This window comes from Oncorhynchus gorbuscha, linkage group LG03 (assembly GCF_021184085.1).
Source record: "Oncorhynchus gorbuscha isolate QuinsamMale2020 ecotype Even-year linkage group LG03, OgorEven_v1.0, whole genome shotgun sequence".
NCBI lineage: Eukaryota > Metazoa > Chordata > Actinopteri > Salmoniformes > Salmonidae > Oncorhynchus > Oncorhynchus gorbuscha.
The window spans coordinates 40735594-40756930 of NC_060175.1; the positions used below are offsets into that span (position 1 = coordinate 40735594).

Here is a 21337-nt window from a genome sequence, read left to right on the forward strand (position 1 = left end):
TATTTGGTCAGACTTGGTCCAGTCTCATCCCTGTTGCATGTATGTCTGTAGGGAATATTTGCCTGAGCTGGTGCTATTGGTACATAGAGGTGGAAAATATTTTCTCATATTTTTTGTATTGTAGACGCTGATACCACTTAATTTAATAATATCCTAATATCGTATGTAATTATATCCTCAGAACAATTGTTTGTTATTTTTGGGCAGTAACGATGGAGGCATTACTGTAATAAATATCACAGTAGGAGTGTGCCTCACACCTCCCCTCCTGAAAAACACTCCCTTCACCAAGATCAGTGCTATTAGTCTCGGCTGACATTACCCTATGACCAGCGCAGTGCTCTAAATTTCCGCTCTCCATACTTGTGATTAATCCTGTTGTTGCCTTGCTTGTTTTGCCTTGATCATTTCCCCTCCATTTTCCGCCGTCTCATCTTACTTCCTTCATCCCTGTGCCCTGTTGTGTGGTTTAATGCGACCTGCCCTGACATGCCTCACATCCCACTGCTTTGACACCTTTCCCCGTACTGTAGCAGTACTCTCCTGACCTGCGTTGGCTGAGGGAGCGTTGTGCCAGGACCAAACGTGAAATAGTCATGAGGCTGGGTGGCAAAAACAACTACAACACCAAGGTATATCATTCGCAGTAGGAGAACACAACATGACACCAAGGCATCTCAGCCTAGACGTAAAAACTACAGCACCCAGGAGGCTATGCAAGGATTAAAATGACCAAAGCCAAAATATGTATTCTGTAGTATGATGTGCATTTTAACTGATTAGATATTCACATGATTAACTTTCTTTCCCATCCCCCTTGTGTTTCTGTGCTCTCCTCCAGACTGTCACTCTCATGAGAGATTTGTCTCTTCTAGTTTAGTATCAGTTTTGGGGACACATGAATAAGTAAAACACATTTGCATCAAACACTTTGCCAGTTGCTCCCAGTTGATAACCTAGTTTCTATCATTTAAAAATAGAGACATATTTTTTAAATACTGTCACCATGTGTGTATTCTGGATGCGCAGGCTTTACATGACTCTGCAGGGCTTCAGCGATGCTCAGAGTGGGGTTTGTGGTTAGATGAATGTAGCCACACTGAGCACGACTCCACTACCCCCCCCACAACTACAGCCCAGTCTGATACCATAATCTCACTATGATCTCCTCATAGACTTCCTGATTAGAAACCAACGGAGATGCGCAGATGTCTGCATTACTGGCTGGATGTATCTAGTGCTCTCTCTCTCTCTCTCCTCTCTCTCTCTCTCTCTCTCTCTCTCTCTCTCTCTCTCTCTCTCTCTCTCTCTCTCTCTCTCTCTCTCTCTCTCTCTCTCTCTCTCTCCCCTTGTGGATTACTGTGCAGTGTTTTCTGGCTCCACTCTCCCTCTCCTCGTGGACTAACTCTTCTGGTCTCTTTGTCCTTTTGAACCAGGTTCATCAGCTAATGAAGGCCGCCAGGAGTGGGACCAAGGATGGACTGGACAAGACCAGAATAGCCTTTATGCGGAAAGTCTCCTTCCTGCACAAGAAGGACCACTCAGGTAATCGGAGAAAAAGTTATTCAAACCGACTGTTTGCTAAATGACTGTGTCAGATGTAAGTCTCCTTCTTACAGCGATATGTATGAATTTGTAGAGAAGTGAGAGTTTCTGTGGAAAATCGGAGTTCACATACATTTCAGTCGCCTCTTTTGAATTAAGCTGCGGTGAAGAAATTGTTTGATGCTAGCGGGCCAACAGTAATGTTAAGGCAGATAGAGGAGAAAGCTTCCCATTGCTTTTCCAATCCCAGCTTTAAAATAGAAAAAGACTCATGGAAAAATGATCTAAACAATGTAAGATAGTTCAAACAAAACAGCCGGGATATGTCGAACTGGCTCGCTCCCATCAAAGACAGATGTTGTGGCCAACTGAAGGTTTTGATGTGTAGGAGAGCAATGGGCAGAAAATCTCACGTGACAGAGGCTGCACCCCAGGAAGCCTCGTTGCACAATGGAACCAGATTACCAACCATTAATGGAGTATTGAGCAGCTCTAGAAGCCACAGATAACAGAGCCACGACTCAAACAAATCTTCAAACAACCAAACAGGCCAGTGGTTCTATTTTTGGCTGTTGATCAAGGGTAATCTGTGCAGCATTTTATATTTCTGATACTGAGACACTATTATTGTTCCAAAATCATTAACTGGAATGGTGCTGGCTGGCGAAAAGCAGTTTGAGTATCTGTGTCTGTATGGTTGCAGGGAAGTTGGGAATTTTTGAAGTGCTTTTTGAACACATTCATACTCAAGCTGAGAAGTCCGAGTGTTTGAACATGTTTTTGAAGACGTACTGTCTGTTCGCCTCTTTACTTCTACTGAGATACAGCATTGTTTAAAATGAAATTTTCCCTCCTGAGTTTTTCTTGTAGAGTGCTAATCTCTTCATGTTTTAGAGGTAATACATTAGTGTGACTCCAGTTGAGATATGAAAGCTTTAAATGTGCCTCTGTGTGTGTGTGTGTGTGTGTGTGTGTGTGTGTGTGTGTGTGTGTGTGTGTGTGTGTGTGTGTGTGTGTGTGTGTGTGTGTGTGTGTGTGTGTGTGTGTGTGTGTGCGTGCGTGCGTGCGTGCGTGCGTGCGTGCGTGCGTGCGTGCGTGTGTGTGTGTGTGTGTGTGTGTGTGTGTGTGTGTGTGTATGTGTGTGTTGTACCCCTGTGCAGAGGATGTGGAGGATGACGCAGGGTACCTGGATGTGGCTGTGTCAGATGTGAAACATCCTCCTGCACAGCTGAGCCCTATGCCCGAGGGACTGCGCAGCCAGCAGGTCTGTATGTGTGTATAACATATGTTTGTTTGTCTCTGTGTGTGTGTGTGTGTGTCTGTCAGAAGATTCTGTGAATCTCTAAGGTAATGTTATATGCATGCAATGATACAAACATTATTTTTCTATTGCCAACACTGACTCGGTAGTACGTTTGGGAGGAATATGTCTGCTACAGTTAAGTATAGCGCTACTCATTTCAAGGGAAACCTCAAGGTAAATCCAGGCCTCATGCATACAAGGCTACTCCACCCAAACTCTCTTACCAAATTACAATCACACACATGCATAGTACTATCAAACAACCTGTCACACACAGTATGGCATACAATCAACTCCCATCATGCCATTTTCTGTGTGTGACCTTTGATCTTCGACCTTTATGTTTCCTGATTGGCCTCTTCTGTCCTCAGGTGGTCAGACGTCACATCCTGGGCTCCATCATTCAGAGTGAGCGCAGTTATCTTGAATCCCTCAGGAGAATCCTTGAGGTAAGTCCTTTTTCCCCTGCACCACCCCTCCACTCCAACCTACCCTTACTCGGACAGATGTAATACGTTAATCTTTTCAGCATTTAAGAATGAGGCTGAAAGGAAAACCGGAGATATTTATCAAATAACCAGGCTTGTCACGCATAAATAATCATGATTAAATAGATGTATTTTACATCTGTGGTGCCCCGCTGATGCTAATAAAGAGATTCTCTCTCTGTCAGGTTTTCACAGAATCACAGCAAGGGTTTCACTCTTTTTTATGTTGTCTTTCTTTTTCTGTGGCAGAGAGAGAATCATTCGTTATCTCTCCTATCAGATGAAGAGTGACACACCTGCTGAAATGGGATCAGGTGTGATCAATGAGAGGTTTATGCTCTGGAAAATATTTTCTGTGAACATATGATGTATTACCTTTGTTGTGGCATGTTTGATAATTTGGGTTGTTTAGCCTTTTTCGTGGTTTTGGGTACCATTGAAGTCCAAACTCACTGATGAAGGAAAGATTTTTAAAAAGCCAAGAGCGCAATTATTAGGCAATAAGAACTGCGACTTCAGTCCTGTAATATCAGAAATTGCCTGTGTTATTCCCCATGTCCATATTCCACTTGTCAATAAGTCATTTGCTGTGGAGGATTTGTGGTTGGGCAGGGGAGGCTCGTAAAACAACAATAGCAGCACTAGTCTGTCATCTATTGTTGTTTCCAAACATTGACTTTCATTGCTTTCACTTTCATTTTCTGCTGACTGCATCTGGCAGTTTCTGATTGTACAGGCTACATTAGCCCTGACTCTCATCTTAAAAGACACTGCAGTCACACGTTTTACATAGTTGAGTAGTTTGATACTCTACAGCATCTTGACTAATTGCAATTACTTATAAGATTGTTACCAACTGACAATTACATCAATGTACCTTTCATTAAGGGTCCAAGGCACACGTGATGGTGCTGTTGTATCTGTTGAGAGATGTTGCTATTGATGTCATGCTTTTTATGATCAGGGCCTACTTGTGTGTTTTATGTCGTTCTACACCGTAAAGCACACCTAATCCAAGTTAACCTGGGTATACTATTTCCTCAGGAGTACCAGAGCCCCTTGCTCGAGGCGAACCCACGCATCCTGAGCCCACGGAAGATCCTGCCTGTATTTTACCGCCTACGGGAGATCACTCAGTGTCACTCCATGTTCCAGATCGCACTGGCGTCACGTGTGGCTGAGTGGGACAGCAGTGAGAAGATTGGGGACCTATTTGTGGCCTCGGTTAGTGTGTGTGTGTGTGTGTGCTGTGTGTTGTGTTTTGTGCGTGTGTGCGTGTGTGCGTGTGTGGGTGTGTGCGTGTGTGTGCGTGCGTGTGTGCGTGTGCGTGTGCGTGTGTGTGTGTGCGTGTGTGTGTGTGTGTATGTATGTGTGTGTGCATGAGAGAGTGTGTCAGTTTTCCCATAGGGCATTAGAAGACAATTTCCACAGACACAGTTATAATGAGCTGCACTTAAAATTGAGCAAACATCACTAACTTCAAACATGGAGACCATTACAGCTGAGATGAATATCTCTTCTGCAGCAAATACACTCTGAATATGTGTGCTTATAGCATTGGCACAGGACAATTGGACTAATGTATGAGTGTGCTGCTGTGACCCTCTGCAACGTGGTCATCCATAAGGGTTGCTGATTATTTACCTAAGAAAGATTCTGCCCTCCTTCTGGTCTTGTTTATTGTAGGCTGGGGGTTGGGACTAAACACTCCTCATTCATTTCTCTTTTTCACCTGCCATTGGATTTGCTACCCAGCTGTTAATGCCGTATGCTATTAGTTGGTCTCATACTATCTGTGTGTTGTTTGTGGCTGACTTGCAGAGAAGATGAAGGAGAGGGTTCATTTCTGTGAGACTGGCTAATTTCCCAGCTACTGCTTCTCCAGCTACTGCTGCCGTCAGCAGCCTGCTTTGTGTTTAATCAAATGAGAGCGAATCACTGTGTGCCGCCGCAGCAGGTTTGTGGATTGTGAAGGGTGTTTGTTGGTCTCCTGGATGGTAAACAGGTCAGGGTCCTACATACCACACTTAAATGGCAATTCTCTACCCTTTTCCTCCCTTCCATTCCATGAATATGATTGTTAGATGAGCTGCGGAGCTACTGACTTTCAAGGGACTTAATGTTGTCAGATGCTTTAACAAATAAATGACCAAGCATGACTAGTTCCTGAATTAACTTGTTCCATGAAAAATCCAACAGATTCCTGATGTGAAATGCAAGGATTGTTTCTCTTGCGTTTCCCATAACCCCACCTTTCTATGTTTTTACAGTTTTCTAAGTCGATGGTGCTAGATGTTTACAGCGACTATGTCAATAACTTCACCAATGCCATGGCCCTGGTAAAAAAGGCATGCATGTCCAAACCAGCCTTCCTGGAATTCTTAAAGGTGAGTCACAAAGTTGCACCGTCCATGTTTTTTCTCTCTATTGTTCTTTCAATACACTCTAACCCACGGTCACTGTCGACCTCCTTCTACTATTTAATTTGGCCCTCATACTACAATTCTACTGGTGTCTTAATACTTGGTTAACCCATCAGAGTCTGAGGCCTGTATAAACCAGGAGGGGGAGGGGGGGAGGTCTACTAAGCTATACGGAATTGTTTTAAGATGGTCATACCAAGGATCATTTAGCTATTTGATTTTGAATTTTAAGACCCCTTGAAGTGAAAATGAACAATTATTTGATGAACAATTATTTCTGGCCTTACTGCTATTAGCCCATACAAACACATTGAATAACAGATAGTCCTTACTGCTATTAGCCCATACAAACACATTGAATAACAGATAGTCCTTACTGCTATTAGCCCATACAAACACATTGAATAACAGATAGTCCTTACTGCTATTAGCCCATAGAAACACATTGAATAACAGATAGTCCTTACTGCTATTAGCCCATACAAACACATTGAATAACAGATAGTCCTTACTGCTATTAACCCATACAAACACATTGAATAACAGATAGTCCTTACTGCTATTAGCCCATACAAACACATTGAATAACAGATAGTCCTTACTGCTATTAGCCGATACAAACACATTGAATAACAGATAGTCCTTACTGCTATTAGCCCATACAAACACATTGAATAACAGATAGTCCTTACTGCCCATACAAACACATTGAATAACAGATAGTCCTTACTGCTATTACAAAAACACATTGAATAACAGATAGTCCTTACTGCTATTAGCCCATAGAAACACATTGAATAACAGATAGTCCTTACTGCTATTAGCCCATAGAAACACATTGAATAACAGATAGTCCTTACTGCTATTAGCCCATAGAAACACATTGAATAACAGATAGTCCTTACTGCTATTAGCCCATAGAAACACATTGAATAACAGATAGTCCTTACTGCTATTAGCCGATACAAACACATTGAATAACAGATAGTCCTTACTGCTATTAGCCCATAGAAACACATTGAATAACAGATAGTCCTTACTGCTATTAGCCGATACAAACACATTGAATAACAGATAGTCCTTACTGCTATTAGCCCATACAAACACATTGAATAACAGATAGTCCTTACTGCTATTAGCCCATACAAACACATTGAATAACAGATAGTCCTTACTGCTATTAGCCCATAGAAACACATTGAATAACAGATAGTCCTTACTGCTATTAGCCCATACAAACACATTGAATAACAGATAGTCCTTACTGCTATTAGCCCATACAAACACATTGAATAACAGATAGTCCTTACTGCTATTAGCCCATAGAAACACATTGAATAACAGATAGTCCTTACTGCTATTAGCCCATACAAACACATTGAATAACAGATAGTCCTTACTGCTATTAGCCCATACAAACACATTGAATAACAGATAGTCCTTACTGCTATTAGCCCATAGAAACACATTGAATAACAGATAGTCCTTACTGCTATTAGCCGATACAAACACATTGAATAACAGATAGTCCTTACTGCTATTAGCCCATAGAAACACATTGAATAACAGATAGTCCTTACTGCTATTAGCCCATAGAAACACATTGAATAACAGATAGTCCTTACTGCTATTAGCCCATACAAACACATTGAATAACAGATAGTCCTTACTGCTATTAGCCCATACAAACACATTGAATAACAGATAGTCCTTACTGCTATTAGCCGATACAAACACATTGAATAACAGATAGTCCTTACTGCTATTAGCCCATACAAACACATTGAATAACAGATAGTCCTTACTGCTATTAGCCCATACAAACACATTGAATAACAGATAGTCCTTACTGCTATTAGCCCATAGAAACACGTTGAATAACAGATAGTCCTTACTGCTATTAGCCGATACAAAAACATTGAATAACAGATTCACTACATGGAACAACAGATAGTTTCAAAAACATATCAAAAGGAAGTTTGTTCTGAATTGTCTCTCCTTTATCTGAGAGATATAATAAATATATATATATTTTTTGAACATGTATTTAACCCCATATTTTTGGCATTAAACAAACTCCATATATACTTCCATACATGTTTTCAACTGGTACCGACGGACCTTCCGACGAGCCTTGTGACGCCTGAGCATGTAAATGTTCATCGGAGTGTCACTTTTGCACAGAGGGGTCAAATTAGTGTGAGGGGTCACATCCGGTTCAGATGCTACAGACAGAAGTTGGCAGATCGGCTGTACTGACTTCAGACCAGTCTCCTGATACTTGTTGAGGTTGTAGAGCCTCTTTCCATAGAGGGATTTTTATGGGATTGTTTTATTATGCTAATTAGATTTCCGCGGGTTGCGGACAGCAACTACATAAAAGTGTAGTTGCTTTATTCAAATATTTTCAAGCTGGCCTGGTTGTGCTTACTTGTTGCAATACACTGCACTAATCATAGAGAATATTTATATTGCACCAATGAGCAACTCTCACAACTCTCCCCGCCCCCACATAAAAAAAGTATAAAACATACAGTATATTTAAGGAACTCAAAAGTTGTAATAGTAGAATAGACAAGATGCAATTTCAACATTTTGTAGTAATGTTCAAGTTGCTCAAATTTCACATGAATACACATTAGACATTGCAAAATGTATAGAATTGCAAGAAAGGTCCCTTTAAAACTGCAAAAACAATTCTGCACCCCATGACAAAATGTGTACAATTGCAGGAAATAAGCCTTAAAACTGCATCATTTTCTCTCCAGCAACATGTGGGGTGTGAACAGTTTGTTTCATGAACAGTGCTTGTGCCAATCGGAAATAGATGTGGCATGTGAACAGATCCACTTCCCAAATCTCTAATGACCAACACATCCACTTCCCAAATCTCTAATGACCAACACATCCACTTCCCAAATCTCTAATGACCAGCACATCCACTTCCCAAATCTCTAATGACCAACACATCCACTTCCCAAATCTCTAATGACCAACACATCCACTTCCCAAATCTTTAATGACCAACACATCCACTTCCCAAATCTCTAATGACCAACACATCCACTTCCCAAATCTCTAATGACCAACACATCCACTTCCCAAATCTCTAATGACCAACACATCCACTTCCCAAATCTCTAATGACCAACACATCCACTTCCCAAATCTCTAATGACCAACACATCCACTTCCCAAATCTCTAATGACCAACACATCCACTTCCCAAATCTCTAATGACCAACACATCCACTTCCCAAATCTCTAATGACCAACACATCCACTTCCCAAATCTCTAATGACCAACACATCCACTTCCCAAATCTCTAATGACCAACACATCCACTTCCCAAATCTCTAATGACCAACACATCCACCAGATTCTGTTTCTCCACACCTTACTAACCTAAACCCACTCCTACTCCCACACTCATGCACTCTCCATATCTTGTCCTCTGAATAAGAGGTGCCTAGAGGGGTCTTTCTCTCTGTGTTTTTGCTTATCTCCTGACTTTACTATGGTATGCTGTTTATCTAAAGCGTCTTATCCTGTGTTGTGTAGATGAAACAGGCGTCCAGTGTTGACCGGATCACCCTGTACGGCCTCATGGTGAAGCCCATCCAACGCTTTCCCCAGTTCATCCTATTACTGCAGGTATGTGTCTTTACCAGCACCTTCACTGCTAACATTGACAAGATAATGTCACATGAGAAAACGAACAGGTAAACAATCTGAGATTAACACCACACAGTGTTTTATGGACCTGATCAAGAGATTGACACATGCGATGATACATTGAGCCATTGAAAACTGCTAAATACATGAGATACGGTATAGCACCATGCATGGTTCTACCTGTCTAGTCTAACCATATAAGCGTTTCATGCAGTAGGCTTCTTTGTCTTCCTTTACTTTTCCTGTCTCAACATTGTGTGTGGAACGATTTTGCGTACTGGAACTGCAGTACCTCATTCTATCCATAAGTAGGGGTTGATTATCCATGACTTCAAAAGATAAGTTATGAATGTAAATGAGGCATTTTCCTCTTGCCTTAAACTCAGCACCCTGGAGAGGGAGTGTCTGTGTTAAATCATATATATATACACAGGGAACTAAACTCAAAGCACTGAAACTCTTTTGGGACTCACACACAGAATATATATTTATGCAGGTCCACAAGCACACACAGTTGCAGGTAAGCCAGACACACACATAGATCTGGGATGAAACTCAATAAATACTTGGATTTTTTTAAAAGAAATATGAAAATGAGAACAATGTGCTTATAAGGCTCTGGGCCGTAAAAACACAGAAAACAATGCACACACACGCTTACACACAAACCAACACCTCTTCACTTTATTTAGTGTTTGTTTCTCTCTTCACTGTTTCTCTGTCAGGACATGCTGAAGAACACACCTAAGGGTCACGTAGACTGCCTGCCTCTGCAGCTGGCTCTGACTGAACTAGAAATGTTGGCTGAGAAGCTGAATGAACAGAAGCGTGTGTCCGACCAAATAGCTGAGACTCAGCAGCTAGCACGCAGTGTCAGCGACCGCTCGCTCAGCAAGGTGACAGAAACACTGCAATACACATGTACGCAAGCACATACACGCACACGCAGCCCCCGACACAAGCGCACGCCGACACACACAAACCGACACATAGACACTGACACATACACACGCACGCACACAGAGTAATCAACCTGCTTACCGTGTGGCTCAACCCCAGAGCCCTTCCTCTACCTCCTCTGTGTTATCAGCATGAGCCAACCACCTATGCATTAGCACACATAGCCATCACTTACATTACATTCCCAAACATTAGTCTAGGAATGTATTTTTATTCAGAAAAATCATTGCCCAGATATGATGTCCATTATGGCCCCTGAACAGTGTCTAAACACCACGGCAGGGGCGTTTCTTCTCCATTACCACACTGGAATTACAGTCCAGACGCTGCAAATCTGAACAAATGCATTTTTGAATAAGAGGAATTAAGGGGTAAATGAGACATTTAATTGGAAGCTATATCTCCCCATTTCTCCTTGTCCTTCTCCCTATCATTCCCCCCCTCCTTTCCTTCTGCTATTATTTTCTTCCCCCTCCCTCTCTTTCTCTTGCTCACTTTCTCCCACTTCCTCCCTTTCTTGTCCCCACCTGGAGGCCATCATCTCCCTTTCTCCCTCTCCCTCCCCCTGTGCCTCCTTCTCTCTTTCTTTCTATTGGTCCATGGTGGTGAATTTTCCAGAGTCCTGAGATGAGCTGATTCGGCCAATCTCGTCAGCTCTACACATAATTCAATTTACTGCGGTGAGACTGCAGAATTTCAATAGGAAGCAGTTCTCTTCCATTATCCCATAACCATCCAATGAAATATTAATTATTTGTCACTAAGTAATATACTAAGTATCTAAGTCAGTGGAATATGGGAGATAACACTGTGAGTGGGAACAGGCTGAGGTTTCCGTTTCACTCTATATCTCAGACACACACTCACACAAAACAGTCACACATGCACACACACTGTTGACACTTTGGACTTTTCAGAGGGCCCTTCCATGATTTACGTCTCTCTGCCTCTGGAGGGTGCTGTAGTTCTGTGATCATAGAAGACAGGCTACTGTTTGACTAATGACTCATTTCCCAAGCCATCTGAACAAAAGCCAAGCACAGCTACTGATTCTCCACAGATATCACAATCCATTTGGTGAGATGTGATGGGATGCAGAGCACTGTGCATTGAAAAATGGACAAAACACATATTATTATTATTATTATTCATAAAAATTGTGTTTCTATCGAACAAACAGAAACATCAGAATGGGACGTTATCTGAGCTGCATATTTGTACTCAGTCTTTTGTTTTACTGTAGTTGTAATGACTCTTTTCTTTCAGAAGATTGTTTTAGAATACATAAAACTGACTGTATTGATTCAGCTGGACATAAAAAAGGACTGAACCAAGTAATGCTTTCTATTAGATTACCCTTGCCATATGTACCTTAGGAAAAGTATGTATTGTGTGTTCTCACATACTGCAGTATACAAAGACATTTCTTTGGATATTTCCATGTGTCTGTGTATGTGTGTATATAGTGGCGATTTTAGCATGTAAATCTTGGTGGGGCAAAAAAAACAACACTAAACAATCCATGAATTGCTCTACAACGGTGCCAACAAACTGTTCGGGCCTACATAAAGCTGTCCCAACAGCAGTGTCCCAACAGCAGTGTCCCAACAAGCAGTCCCAACACCTTACCACTGCTACACCTGGCTATCAGAGGAGCCTTGTCTGGCAGCGAAACAGTTCATTAAGCCTCATTTACTGCCTTTAAAAAAAACAGCACTGATATGGCTGACTTGTTTATTAAACAAATGTGGTTTCTACTGACATCTGAGATGTACAAACTATGGCATAAGGGGACGATAAGAAGCAATCCGGAATTTCGATTAAGACATTAATGATTGCGCTAGGATGGACGTAGTCAATATAACTATTTGTTCAGCACTTCTGAAATGTACAGCGACAGAATTCAGAACATGGGACGTTCTTACAGTATTCTCCCTGTACACTAAGTCGGAACCACATAATAAATAAAGGGGGCATATAAGCAGACAATGAAAGCTCTTACAATTTTCAAGGACTACATTTCTCTAAAATGTGCTACATGTGCACCACCAAGTCATAACAGTAGGTGAAATGATGAGCCAAAATAGGACCAAATGATTGAGGCACATGGACTACTAACAGCTTACTACACAACATACAACTTACTTTCTTAGCTACAACTTACTTTCTTAGCTACAGTATACAGTACATATCTCCCTGGCATATTACATAATTTATGCAGCAGCATACAATACATTTTTGGACTCACCTTGTTGTGCCTTGCTCACTTGAACAGGAAGGTGGCGCGGCGGTCCTTCGAGGGAAATTTTGTCATCAAAGTCTGGCATTCTCTGATTTATGGTGCTGGTGAAGTTCTGAATACAAACAGTTCTGAATACAAACAGTCATGAAGTCAGTGATCTTCAGGTCAGAGCTCTAGAAAGAACCGAGTTCCCAACTTGCAATTCCGAGTTAGATGACCGTTCAAAGCCTATTTTCCCAGTCGGACCTCGTTTTTTTTCAGATTTCCCAGTTACGAGTTTCCAGTTGTTTTGAGTTTGGCAGAAATCATGCTGGATTGTTTATCCGTTTAAGCTAGGAAAAGAGACCCTTAAACCCAGACATGGGACCACACACCCACTCCACTGAATAGCAGGCTAGTGATTGCTTGCTTGCAGTTAACCACTGATTCTTTCCAAACCACTCATTGTTGAATTTGGGATTTCCAACTTGTTGTTTAATGTTTATGTCCATTGAGCACCGATTCGTTTTATCTATAATTTCTCTGAATTGTTTTATCTTCATATGACAAGGATTGAAATGATTTGCCGATAGATTGTCGACTTGATTCATGATGATGACTGCTAGCTTGCTAAGATTTTGAAAGTATGATGTTGACATGATCAGTCCAAAGCTACTGTAGATATTATCTGTGACCAATGACTGAGCCTTCTTGGATGGGCATTGCTAACGTAACTCTATGGCAGCACCCAAGTGGCTAGAATTTTGGAGCTCTACCTTTACATTTTGTAATGACGTAGTGTCCCCATGTGTGACAGAACACTGAGCCAATCACGGTGCAACCAGAGAACATTACCAACCCCTACGCTCCATATTTTCTGCTGGCTGCCTCTCCACCACAGAAAGCACTGAGCTAGGCTGAAACACCTGCATTTTAGAGCTCCCTTACTCAAGAAAGCAAAAAAAGAGACAGTGTTTGTATTCTGCTTTATTATTAATTTTAAGTCAATCATTTATACATTCTTTTTTTTACAATGTTTGTATACTGATATGTGACACGTATTAATGCCAAAATAACATGCAAAACAGGCACACACAAAAAAAACAGGTGGGGCTCAAAACACCTGCCCTGACTGACAGGTCGCCACTGTGTGTGTGTCTTAGCATGTGACTGTGTTCTGTGTGCCCTGACTGGACAAATCTCCTTTGATCTGACACTGATCCCCAACGAGACACTCACTTAACCAGTCTTTAGTCTGCCTGCTGTACTCCTTAGCAATTGAACTGAAACCCTGGAGAATTTGCCATTTGTGATGTGCCTTTTGAGACAGTGTCCTGATTGCTCTGCCCCTTTAGCAACTGAACTCAGACCAGGGGTCGCTGGTGCTTTGTGAGACACTGATTGAGACGGTGTATGGGGAGCGAGGCCAGGTCCTGAAGTCTAAGGAGCGCAAAGTCTTCCTCTTCAACGATATCCTCATCTGTGCCAACATCAACGTCAAGTAAGTGGTGTCTCTGTAGAGTAGAGTGAGTTCTGCTAAACAGCTCTACAGTCTGAATACACAAACACCTTCCCAGCTCCACAACATCAGCACCACAAGGCTCAGCCTACAAAGCTTTACAGGGATATATTTAGGCAAACTGCATAGCAAAGAGTAATAGCTAATAGGCGTTCTCTAGCATTATCTGGAGGAACAGAAGCTTTATCAGCTTTAAACAAACTGCAGGCAGCTTAACTAGAGCAACAGGAGTCCTAGATCGCTGACATAAAATATTTCTTGGTCCTTCTACAATTTATCCTCTATGACAGCACCATTGTTCACATCGTCTCAGAGCTAAAGGTAAACAGCACATATTTTCCTCCATTTACAAAGCTCCTGTTTGAGACGTTCATACCTCAAAGCTCTCTTGTTCAGCCTTCAAAGTAGTTATCACCCCATGTTTCGTTCAATTTGATTCCCCCGAAGTTGACTTTGCCTGCCCTCTAGAATCTTGACAAAGTGATCACAACGTTGATTGTATGCGTGATTACAGGAATATATGAATATGAAATTAATTCTGCTCATAGCCGGAGGTCACGCTTTCTGCCGTGAACACAGCTGATCAGACGGATTCTAATTCAGCTCCTCAGCTCTTTATTTGACAAAATAAGGAGCTATACCTCAGTTCTCCTCCTGTTGGTGGTTTGGGATTAGTGCTGCTGTTAGGAAGAGAGGGATGCTGGGAGAAACGTTGACTTATTTGCTTGTTTTTTTCTCTTTTCAACCACCAGGGGGCCCCTTGATATCAGCAGCCTAGTCCCTGTTGGTCCTAAGTACACCGTGAAGTGGAGTGCCCCCCTGCTGCAGGTCCAGGTAGTGGAGGTGGGTCAGGAGGCCTCCCCGGAGACCCTGTTCCAACACGGTGGTGCCAAGCACCCTGGCATTGCCTGTCCCCCAGGTTGGTAAACCTACTGAGTCATCCATCCATCGCCTCTCTATCCCTGTAGTCCAGCTAATCTCATCATTTGGCCAGACTCCTAGTCTCAGCCGCATGGTCTGACTCAGCACAGCCCTCTAATCTGTTTGCTACTGTGAACTATCCCAGTGAATTCTGGTGACGCAGCGCTGTCACTCTGATTGAGGATGTGTTTGTGAAAAGAATAGCGATGATGGTCACTTGGTTCCATTTGCCTGGGCTGTTTTTATCTGCGAGAGATACAGTGAGAAAACAGAGCTGCACCCTCCACAGTCTCATTTCACTCTCTGATAGACCACAAACATATCTGGAGTGGTGTCATCAATCTGCAGAGATTACTCCCTTCCTCTCAAACTCCAATTAGAGAAGCAGCAGCACTAGATAGGAATCTAATGGTGAAACAGGTCTTTTTTCACCCCTCACAAAACTCTGTTGTGCGTACAGATTGGTGGAGAGATCCCTGATAAATGTGCTATGGGAAGGAGATACAAAGCCTTATCATGATGTAATGGAACGGCCTTTAAATATTAATGGCGCCTTTTACAGCAGCGTCTGACCATGTCACGCTCAGTGAACAGCAACAGTTTAACATGGATGCCAAGATTAGGTTTAGATTCTCTGAAGATTAAGCCTTAAAGTCTTAAAAGTTTACTGCAACACTGTGGGATGATTTAAGTTGACATTAAAGGGTCCATCACCTCCTTCTGTCGCTCTCTCCTCTCTCTCTCTCTCTCTCTCTCTCTCTCTCTCTCTCTCTCTCTCTCTCTCTCTCTCTCTCTCTCTCTCTCTCTCTCTCTCTCTCTCTCTCTCTCTCTTTCTCTCTCTCTCTCTCTCTCTGTCTCTCGCTCTCTCTCAATTCAATTTCAATTCAAGGGGCTTTATTGGCATGGGAAACATATGTTTACATTGCCAAAGCAAGTGAAATGGATAAATAAAAGTGAAATAAACAACAAAAAGTGAACAGTACGATGTGCAAATAGTTCAAGTAAAAAAAGTAAAATAAATAAACATAAGTACGGGTTGTATTTTAAATGCAGTGTTTGTTCTTCAGTGGTTGCCCTTTTCTTGTAGCAACAGATCACAAATCTTGCTGCTGTGATTGCACACTGTGGTATTTCACCCAGTAGATATGGGAGTTTATCATAATTGGATTTGATTTTCTAATTCTTTGTGGGTCTGTGTAATCTGAGAGAAATGGGTGTTTCTAATATGGTCATACATTGGTAGGGTCTAATTGTGTTGCTGTCCTGGGGCTCTGTGAGGTCTGTTTGTGTTTGTGAAAAGAGCCCCAGGACCAGCTTGCTTAGAGGACTCTTCTCCGGGGTCATTTCTCTGTAGGTGATTGCTTTGTTATGGAAGGTTTGGGAATCGCTTCCTTTTAGGTGGTTGTAGAATTTAACAGCTCTTTTCTGGATTTTGATAATTAGTGGGAATCGGGCTTATTCTGTTCTGCATGAATTATTTGGTGATTGTCCCATCTTGTGAATTATTGGTTGGTGAGCAGACGCCAGACCTCACAACCATAAAGGGCAATGTGTTCTATAACTGATTCAAGTATTTCTACTCACATCTTAATTGGTATGTCAAATGTTATGCTCCTTTAGAAGGCTCTTCTTGCATTGTCTCTTAGATCGTTCACAGCTTTGTGGAAGTTACCTGTGGTGCTGATGTTTAGGCTGAGGTATGTATAGGTTTTTGTGTGCTCTCGGGCAACGGTGTCTAGATGGAATTTTTATTTGTGGTCCTGGCAACTGGATCTTTTTTGGAACACCATTATTTTTGTCTTACTGAGATTTGCTGTCAGGTCCCAGGTCTGACAGAATCTGTGCAGAAGATCTAGGTGCTGCTGTAGGCCCTCCTTGGTTGGGGACAGAAGTACCAGATCATCAGTAGACATTTGACTTCAGATTCTCTCTCTTTCGCTCGCTTTTTGCTAACTCTTTCGCTCTCTATCTCTCTCTATATCTCTCTCTATATCTCTCTCTCTCTCCTGACTTTTGATTATCAGGATGGTTCATTTTAGAATTTAGCATGGGCCCAATGCAAGCCATCCCCTAAATCATGCCTTCCCAGGTATCTTCCCCTGTGCATCTGCTGTGCATCTTCCTCTGTGCATCTATTGTATTGTTCCCCAGCCTGCCACTGCCACATCTATTTATAGTTGGGGGGGGGGGGGGGGCTGATGGCCTTCCTTATTGATGGAGAAGGCTGGCCTTCTGGGAACTACAGGGATCTCTCAACTCTCTCTCTCTCTCTCTCTCTCTCTCTCTCTCTCTCTCTCTCTCTCTCTCTCTCTCTCTCTCTCTCTCTCTCTCTCTCTCTCTCTCTCTCTCTCTCTCTCTCTCTCTCTCTCTCTCTCTCTCTGTCCCTCCATTGTGCAGAGACACAGGTGGGCAACTGTTTTGTATCCCAACTGTCTGTTCTTGTGCCATCCCCATGTACCCACACACAGGCTTACCTTCTCCCTGCCACCATGACAGAGTATTTTTTTTAATACTGATACTGACACGAGACTGCGATGCAAAGCAATGCTACACTGAATCTATGCTTCATCTACATGCAGTGAGCTGGTGTCCAGGTTTGGATGGGGATTAGTTTATGGCTTTGATACAGATTTGATATATTGGGGATTTGGAAGCAGTGGCTGCTGTAAATTCCCTCAGGTTAGTTCCCAGAGCTGGATGCAGCACCAGCTGGACTATATGCTGAGGATGAAGATTCCTGCTGGCTGTTGTTACATGAAGCGGCTGCCTCTGGGAGGAAGGGCAGGGGCCCCTGTGGGCTCAGCCCTGCCTTGCTGCTTCGTGCCAGTGTGAATGACCGTGTCTGAGTGTGAAAACCAATCCCGCCACACCAACGGGATTACGCTGGATTACAACTCAGCACATTCACCTCTGGGGCTGGGGCCAACTCTAGGCAGGCGGGGATACAGCGGACCTGTGTGCCAGCGAATCCCAAAGCCCCACAGCTACAGGGAAGCCATTGTTTACAGAGACTCACGATAGGCACACCTCTTTATATTCAGATGTGTCTGCTATTGATCGTGTCTCACAGATGTCAGATGTCTGTGCCCGTCTGTGTGAGAGATCCCATTAAATCAGTGAAGGCTGGTGGGAGTAGTTACAGGAGGATGGGCTCATTGTAATGGCTGGAATGGAATAAATGGAGTGGAGTTCAACGTAGTTTCCATATAGTTGCATTTGATACCGTTCCATTTATTCCATTCCATCCATTACAATGAGCCCGTCCTCCAATGAGCCCAGCCTCCTCTGCACTAAAGGCTTAAAGGTTACAAAGGCTCTCTTAAGAGAACAATAACTGCCTCTCTCCACTCTCTGACTATTTGTCGATACATCCACACATCCACCCCCTGGCTTCACACAGCCACTAGATTCCCACAAAGGGCCATGCTTCAGTTACCTGCCTTGTGCCAAGCCGGACTGCTACTTGATTATGTGGTTGTGATGACAGCACAGGACAACGCTACAGCTACATCTTGCTGCAACATTGAATTGTGTTGTGCTCCTGGAGCCTTGTGTAGAGATGTGGACCAGGGCATTAGGGAGGCTGGCAGTGAGAGGTAGAGCTATTGATTCCCTGAGGTTAGAGAGGTAGACTTTAAAGAGTGTGCTTCAAAATCGATTGGTGAATCTCACGTCTAATGAGACACCTGCATTCCTTTTGTTTGGGAAAAGGGCATCATATAGCTCCAAATGGCCTCTCTCTATCTGCTTTTTAGTTATACATTCAGACTCCCGACTTCATTCAGACTGTTCAACAAATAACGGTGGTGATCGATCCATCACACATTGAACTCCTTTCTCAGTGGAACCAGAGTTTCAACAAGTGCAAGTTTTCTTTATCACTTCCACTAGGTATTGTAGTCCAGGAAAGTCTCAAAATGCAGTTCCATTTGGGGATTGTTGTTTGACCTTGAGATGTTTCATAATGTCTTTAGGAGACAAGCATTGATGTGTGTGACATGTTAACTGGTGTAACCTGTTGATGTGTGCACTGTAGTGTGACAGGCTGTGTTGTGCGTTGACGACAGGGAAAGTGATCCTGGGTCCTCCACGGCTTTACCAGGAACTCCAGGACCTGCAGCACGACCTGTCTGTGGTGGAGGAGGTCACACTACTGGTGGGAACACTACAGGGGACATACCAGGTACACCCCAGCCCACTGCTTACTATGTAACACAACCCCACTACTTACTATGTAACACCACCCCACTACTTACAATATAACACCACCCCACTACTTACAATATAACACCACCCCACTACTTACTATATAACACCAATCCATCCCACTACTTACTATATAACAAAACCGCACTACTTACAATATAACACCACCCCACTACTTACTATATAACACCACCCCACTACTTACTATATAACACCACCCCACTACTTACTATATAACACCACCCCACTACTTACTATATAACACCAGCCCACGACTTACTATATGACACCACTCCACCCCACTATTTACAATTTAACACTACCCCACTATTTACTATATAACACCACCCCACCCCACTACTTACGGAATAACACAACAACACCCCACTACTTACTATAGAACACCACCCCACCCCACTACTTACTATATAACACCAGCCCACTACTTACTATAGAACACCACCCCACCCCACTACTTACTATATAACACCACCCCACTACTTACTGTATAACACCAGCCCACTACTTACTATATAACACCACCCCACTACTTACTATATAACACCAATCCATCCCACTACTTACTATATAACAACACCGCACTACTTACAATATAACACCACCCCACTACTTACTATATAACACCACCCCACTACTTACTATATAACACCAATCCATCCCACTACTTACTGTATAACACCAGCCCACTACTTACAATATAACACCAGCCCACTACTTACAATATAACACCACCCCACTACTTACTATATAACACCACCCCACTACTTACTATATAACACCACCCCACTACTTACTATATAACACCACCCCACTACTTACTGTATAACACCACCCCACTACTTACTATATAACACCACCCCACTACTTACTATATAACACCACCCCACTACTTACTATATAACACCACCCCACTACTTACTGTATAACACCAGCCCACTACTTACTATATAACACCACCCCACTACTTACTATATAACACCAATCCATCCCACTACTTACTATATAACAACACCGCACTACTTACAATATAACACCACCCCACTACTTACTATATAACACCACCCCACTACTTACTATATAACACCAATCCATCCCACTACTTACTGTATAACACCAGCCCACTACTTACAATATAACACCACCCCACTACTTACTATATAACACCACCCCACTACTTACTATATAACACCACCCCACTACTTACTATATAACACCAGCCCACGACTTACTATATGACACCACTCCACCCCACTACTTACTATATAACACCACTCCACCCCACTACTTACTATAGAACACCACCCCACCCCACTACTTACTATATAACACCACTCCACCCCACTACTTACTATAGAACACCACCCCACCCCACTACTTACTATATAACACCACTCCACCCCACTACTTACTATAGAACACCACCCCACCCCACTACTTACTATATGACACCACTCCACCCCACTACTTACTATAGAACACCACCCCACCCCACTACTTACAATGTAACACCATCCCACTACTTACTATATAACACCACCCCACTACTTACTATATGACACCACTCCACGCCACTACTTACTATAGAACACCACCCCACCCCACTACTTACAATGTAACACCATCCCACTACTTACTATATAACACCACCCCACTACTTACTATATGACACCACTCCACCCCACTACTTACTATAGAACACCACCCCACCCCACTACTTACAATGTAACACCATCCCACTACTTACTATATAACACCACCCCACTACTTACTATATAACACCAGCCCACGACTTACTATATGACACCACTCCACCCCACTACTTACAATGTAATACCACCCCACTACTTACTATAGAACACCACCCCACCCCACTACTTACTATATAACACCACTCCACCCCACTACTTACTATAGAACACCACCCCACCCCACTACTTACTATATAACACCACCCCACCCCACTACTTACTATATAACACCACCCCACTACTTACTGTATAACACCAGCCCACTACTTACAATATAACACCAGCCCACTACTTACAATATAACAC

General features: G+C 42.7%; 1 protein-coding gene across 3 annotated transcripts in view; it reads left to right on the plus strand.

The window, feature by feature from the left end:
• The window catches only part of LOC124031381 (rho guanine nucleotide exchange factor 10-like protein), a 188179-nt gene that overhangs the window by 28276 nt on the left and 138566 nt on the right, over positions 1-21337 (plus strand). For 2 of the 3 annotated variants that reach the window (XM_046342537.1, XM_046342536.1), the window contains exons 7-17: positions 534-632; positions 1437-1545; positions 2706-2809; positions 3220-3297; positions 4381-4560; positions 5607-5723; positions 9322-9414; positions 10161-10331; positions 13972-14117; positions 14888-15054; positions 19124-19239. In XM_046342537.1, the coding sequence (XP_046198493.1) occupies positions 534-632; positions 1437-1545; positions 2706-2809; positions 3220-3297; positions 4381-4560; positions 5607-5723; positions 9322-9414; positions 10161-10331; positions 13972-14117; positions 14888-15054; positions 19124-19239 (1380 nt within the window). The remainder of the gene's footprint in view (positions 1-533; positions 633-1436; positions 1546-2705; positions 2810-3219; positions 3298-4380; positions 4561-5606; positions 5724-9321; positions 9415-10160; positions 10332-13971; positions 14118-14887; positions 15055-19123; positions 19240-21337) is intronic. The other variant, XM_046342538.1, reaches the window with a different exon arrangement.